This window comes from Mobula birostris, chromosome 6 (genome assembly GCF_030028105.1).
Source record: "Mobula birostris isolate sMobBir1 chromosome 6, sMobBir1.hap1, whole genome shotgun sequence".
In the NCBI taxonomy this organism is placed as follows: domain Eukaryota; kingdom Metazoa; phylum Chordata; class Chondrichthyes; order Myliobatiformes; family Myliobatidae; genus Mobula; species Mobula birostris.
In genome coordinates this window covers 136062596-136068568 of record NC_092375.1, presented here as the reverse complement: position 1 = coordinate 136068568, position 5973 = coordinate 136062596, and the positions used below count along the sequence as shown (strand labels likewise).

Genomic DNA, 5973 nt, shown 5'->3' with positions numbered 1-5973 from the left:
TGAGGGAACATATCATACCTATCCTAGCTACTCTGCATTGGCTTCCTGTATCTTTTAGAATTTATTTTAAAGTTCTTTTACTTAAAGCTCTCAATGGGCTGGGACCAGAGTACATCACAGAATAGTTTTCATTTTATAATCCTGCTCGAGCTCCCAGATCTTCTTCCATCAGTCTCTTAAATTTAAACAATCTCCCTCAGAAGATAATTGGCAGGTCAGCTTGAATTCCCCTAAAGTGGTTTAACATCATGAGATGGAGTAAACAGTAAAGGTTTATTTCCCTTACCAGAGATTGGTCATTAAGAGAAACAGATTAAAATTTGTTGATGAAAGGACTAGATTAGTGTTGAGAAAAAAGTTATTTCAATCAACAAGCAATATGGTTTGAGAACTTACTCCTGATTGGGTGGTGAAGGCAGAAACCTTCACCATGTGTAATAAATACCCGAATGACCCCTTGGATAGCATAATCCCACTTCCAAGTTCTGCAGGTTGAGCTCAAATTCATTTTTGACCAGATTTAACATGATGGACCGAAGCTCAGTTGAAGGTCAGATGGAACCATAAGGCTTCAAATAATCCCTTACAGCCTGACACTAATATGGACGTGAAATAGAATGACTCCATGACAATAAAATATTGATTTCTGTTTCCACAAGGGAAATTATGACTTGCTCAATGACAACATCGAGAACTTGATAGGATAGTGGGTGATTACGACAACTGTGTGGTATTGCCGTAAAGATGGCAATAAAAGCTCTTTGCATATCTGTAGAATCTGACATCCTCTGACGATATTACTGCAACACACCATATAGATTAGGGTACGAAGAATTAATGCCACTATTACGCATGTTAACCACTAACCGCATGGAACAGGTACCGGGGAGTGACGAGCTCCAATTAAACCAATCCCCAGCTTCAGAAGGGGGTACGCAACATGACAGGAAATCAATGGATAAAAAGCAGAACAGTTTTTGACTCAGTAGATTGTTTTATTCTTAAATAAAAGTTCAGCTCTCATTTCAAATGCTAGTTATTCAAAGAGTGTTGGGGAGAAACCACAAATTCCTGGAAGCTTCAATGGTTTTAAGAGTTCATTCTTTAATGATGTCCATCATTCTTGTTGGGAGATGATAGTGCATATTCGACACCCAAAGCCACAACAAATGCCGCAAATCCCCACTTGAAGCCTCGGAAGAAAATACTGCTGAAAGTGATTGGCTTACTAAAGCCTCCACTGAACCGCCATGCCTCGTTGCTGCAAAGATACGAGATAGAAAATAGTCAGTCCATTTCATCACATGGTCACATACTGAGAATAGTGTCACTTGCTTCCAATATTAACTAAAATCTTAATTTGCTGATAGGATTACTCTGTCGGTGACAAAAAATAGTTGACACCTCCAACAGGGGATAAATCAGCATCACAAAGACACAGAAAATGATGGAAACAACAACTGTGAAAATAGAATCAGAGTTAATATTTCAGAACTATGAAAAAATACAATTTAGTATAAAATTGCAGAGAGGGATGGATTGAGAAAAAGCAACATCTCTGATAGGTTGAGGTCAGAGATGCTGAGGATATTCTGTCAATGAGGTTATTTAGTTAAGAGGTTAATGAAAGTTAGAGGGAGAATACATAATTTTAAAAAAAGTTAAAAGCTACAGTAGGCCAGAACTGCAGGAAACGTCCAGCAGATTAATAAGTGTTAACAGACAGAAAATCTGAGCAAAAATTATAGATGAATATTCAACAGCAGGCGAGGCCAGTTCTGATATACACAACTTCTTCCCTTAAAATGGTGAATTTGATAGTTGACTGTTGACATTCTGTTTCACTGGCTGACATTAGCTTCATTTTAACAGTGCAGGAGGCCACAGGCAGAAAGGTCAGAATGGAAGTGGAAGAGGTTTAAAATAAGAGACACGTGGGAGGCTGAATATGGGCACTCCACCAAGCGATCTTTCAATCTGTATTTGATTTCATCAATATAGAGAACACACTGCCAACACTGAATACAGTACATTAGAGTGGAAGAAGTTCTATTTATTCACTGCTTCACCTGGATGAGCTGTTTGGTTCTCAATGGAATTCAGATAGAGGTAAAAGGACAAGTGCTGTATATAGCAGTCTTCCAGATTTTATGTCAAATTTAACAGTTTCAAATGACCTAATGTAGGTCATCCACCAGTGGGGGTAATTCCCTGGGAAATCACTACTTACTGCAAGAATTATTATCTCTTTGTTAATGCCAGCAAATCCACTGGGAGCATCTTGTTCGCCTATGTACAGTCACTGGAGAACAAAATTGAGGACAAAAGGGCAAGATTGCTGTTATCAGAGGAAAATGAGGAATTGCTATATTCTGTGTTTCACAGAGACTTGGCTTACTCTGAGACACAGGGTTTGGCTTCTCAATACACAGGATGGACCAAACTGCTGATTTGGGGAAGGCATAAGGTGGGAGTCTGTGTTTCATGAGAAATACTCTGTGGTGCTCGGTCTTGTCGCACTCTCGTTCCCCTGACCTGTATCATCTAATGATTAAATGCCGACTGTTCTACTTACCAAGAAAGTTCTCCTCCGTGATCCCGACCAGTTTACATATTGGCAAAAGCTAAAGTTAAACAGGCACTCGAGATACTGAACGTTGCCATCACCAAACAAGAAACAGCCCATCCTGACACATTTTAAATCGTGGTCTGAGACTTCAATCAGGCTTGCTTAAAGAAATCTCTGCCCAATTATCATCAGCATATAAGCTGCAGCACTAGGGGTCCCAACACACTCAACCACTGCTATACTACAAATAGGAAAGCCTACTGTTCCATGCTTCGGTTGTATTTTGGGAAATCTGGTTACTTGGCTGTCCTTCTCCTACCTGCACACAAGCAGAAACTAAAGAGCGCGGCTCCTTAAGTAGGCAGAACAAAGTGGTTGTCGCGGGAGGCAGAGGAGCAGCTACGGATTGTTTAGAGTCGACGGACTGGGCCGTGTTCAAGGACTCATCAGAGAATCTTAACGAATACACCATGGTTGTCCAGTTCCAGTTTCCCCACAAAATCGTACAGACTTTCAAAACCAGAAGCCCTATGAACCATCAGATCTGCAAAGTGTTGAGGGCCAGATCAGTGGCATTCAGGTCTGATAAGCAAGTAAACGAGGATGATGTACGATCTCTGGAAAGCCATCTCATTGCCACACGGCAATTCTGGACCAAATCTGAATCACTTCAGGGTGCTCGACAGCTATGGCAGGGCTTGAATACTATTACCACCTAAAATTGAAACCAAGTGACGTGGGCGACAACAGGGCTTTCCTGCCAGGTCAGCTCAATGCTCTCTGTGCTCACTTTGACTGTCACAACAAGGAGGAACCTTCACAAACTCCCACATCTCCTGATGACGCTGTGGCTTCAGTTCCTGAGGCAGAAGTGAGAGCATCCTTCAGGAGGGTGAACCCACGGAAAGCATCCGGCCCAGATGGGAAACCAGGCTGAGTACTGAAGACCTGCACTGATCAACTGGCTGGAGTGTTCGCCAATATCAGCACCCTCTCGCTTTGATGGTAGGTGCTACCCACCTGCTTTAAGCAGGCTTCAATTATACCGATACCCAAGAAGAATGTAGTAACCTGCCTCAATGACTAACATCCAGTAGCACTTGCATTCACAGTGATGAAATGTTCTGAGAGTTTGGTGATGAAACGTATCAACTCCCACCTGACAAGTACCTTGGATCTGCTCCAGTCTGCCTACCGTCGCAACAGGTCCACAGCAGATCCCACTTTACTGGACCTTCACTCAACTCTGGAACATCTGGACAGCAAAGATGCATACATCAGGATGCTCTTTATCAACTCTAGGAAGAGGTGCAGTCAACGTTTCAGGCCGAGACCCTTCGTCAGGACTAACTGAAGGAAGAGTGAGTAAGGGATTTGAAAGTTGGAGGGGGAGGGGGAGATCTGGCCGAGTGGTGCCATAACAACAACCTCTCACTCAATGTCAGCAAGACTAAGGAGTTGATTATTGACCAAGAGGAGGAAACCAGAGAACCATGACCCAGTCCTCACCAGGGGATCAGAGGTGGAGAGGGTCGGTCAACAATTTTAAATCTCTCAGTGTTGTCATTTCAGAGGGTCAGTCCTGGGCCCAGCACGCAAGTGCCATTACGAAGCAGTGCCTCCTCTTCCTTAGGAGTTTGTGAGAATTCAGCATGACATCTAAAACTCTGACAAACTTCTATAGATGGGCAGTGCAGTGTACATTGACTAGCTGCATCACAGCTTGGTATGGAAACTCCAATGCCCTTGAATGGAAAATCATACAAAATGTAGTAGATAGTGCCCAGTCCATCACGGGTGAAGCCCTCCCCACCTCTGAGGCATCTACACGAAGTGCTGTAGCAGGAAAGCAGCATCCATCATCTTGGACCTCCATCACCCAGGTCATGCTCTCTTCTTACTGCTGCCATCAGAAGGGTACAGAAGCCTCAGGACTCACACCACCAGGTTCAGGACCAGTTATTACCCCTCAGCCATCAGGCTCTTGAACCATAGGGGATAAATTTACTTTCAACTTTTAAAATCAGATGGCCTATTGACATCCTGACCTCACATTATCAAAATTGCTTCCTTTTCCCATCCATTGCTCCTGGTTTTTACTGGAACTTAAAACAATCTTGTTTTACTTCATCCCCAATTCTGAAGAAGGGTCTTTGACCTGAAACATCAATGCTGTTTCCTTTCTATTGATACTGCCAGAGATGCTGAGCTTTTAGTATTTTCTCAACTTACTTCAAACTCACAACTTTACAGTTTATTAAAATTACGATTTACTGGGAAATCACCACTGACTGACCACAATTGGAAAAGAACCAACATGGAATGACATTACAACCTGGTAACTCTGGTTTAAGAGAGTTCAAAACTCTACATAGCCATACAGCTATGCTTCAGACAGACTCTGACTTAGCGTGTTAAAGCTGATAAACAGTAACATTTGCTTCACAAAGTATTATTCCCGTGCCTGCCCACTCATGTCTTATTTCTGCAGGCACAAACCAAAACTCTCAGGTGGTCTTCCTTCCAAGAGAAAGAGACAATGATCAGGCTCAAGGCTAGGATCTTTCATAGCAGGTAGGGGCTTATATGGAAGGCAGGGTTTGAGGGTCGGCACAACATTGTGGGCCGAAGGGCCTGTACTGTGCTGTTCTATACCATCACTAGTTCAGGCATCCGAACACAAAGTATAGAAGGAGAAAGAGAAACGCGCCGTGGTGTTCTCACGAAACTCTAGATTGCCCTTGTAAGGTGACTTGTCAATGACGAATTGAATAACTGGTATTGTCCGATTTCAGATGCCATGTTAAAGAAAGGCTCCCGAATTCAACCACCTGGGCTATTTATGAACAGTCTCAGGTGGTGGGTGGGAGGGAGCACTTTCACAACATCTGGGCAATCGTCACCCCTCAACTCCCTTCAGGCATCACCGCCCCGCCACCCTGCTCTCACCGGGCCCAGGGATCGCGCAGGCCCCGCCGCGCCAGCCTCTCCTGCACCTGCTCCAGCGGGGTGCCCCGCGGGCTCCATGTCTTGTGATCGGGCAGATCCAGCCCGCGCCCCATACTCGCCTCCGAGCCAACCGGAAGTACCGCCACTCGCCGGAAGTCCCCCGCTCACTGCGCGTGCGTGGCCGGGACCGGAAGGGAAGCGGAACCGTTGCCATACGGGAGGGGAATTGGGATTTGAGTGAAGAACACAGGGAGCAGGGATTGAGAATGACCTTTAAAGCGGGGACGGGGACTCCGCTAGAGGCAGAAATTGGATTATTGCAAAATAGGAAAAGGATTGAGTGAATAACAATCAGTGTGGTCGAACAATAAATAGGAACGTGGTTTGCAAAATGGGAGTGAGTGGAATGCGGTGTGGAAATGAGGGTTTGTTTTAAAGAGGGAATTAATTCAAGG

The 5973-nt window shown here is 44.2% G+C and overlaps 1 protein-coding gene across 1 annotated transcript; it reads right to left on the bottom strand.

Annotated features, from left to right (window-relative positions):
* Window positions 1-974: 974 nt before the first annotated feature.
* On the bottom strand, window positions 975-5687 carry ndufb3 (NADH:ubiquinone oxidoreductase subunit B3). The gene is made up of 2 exons (XM_072262404.1): window positions 5519-5687; window positions 975-1261 (listed from the first exon to the last, which is right to left on the bottom strand). The coding sequence occupies exons 1-2, from the start codon at window positions 5629-5631 to the stop codon at window positions 1105-1107; spliced, it is 270 nt and encodes an 89-aa protein (XP_072118505.1). The 5' UTR covers window positions 5632-5687; the 3' UTR covers window positions 975-1104.
* Between the last annotated feature and the right edge of the window lie 286 nt (window positions 5688-5973).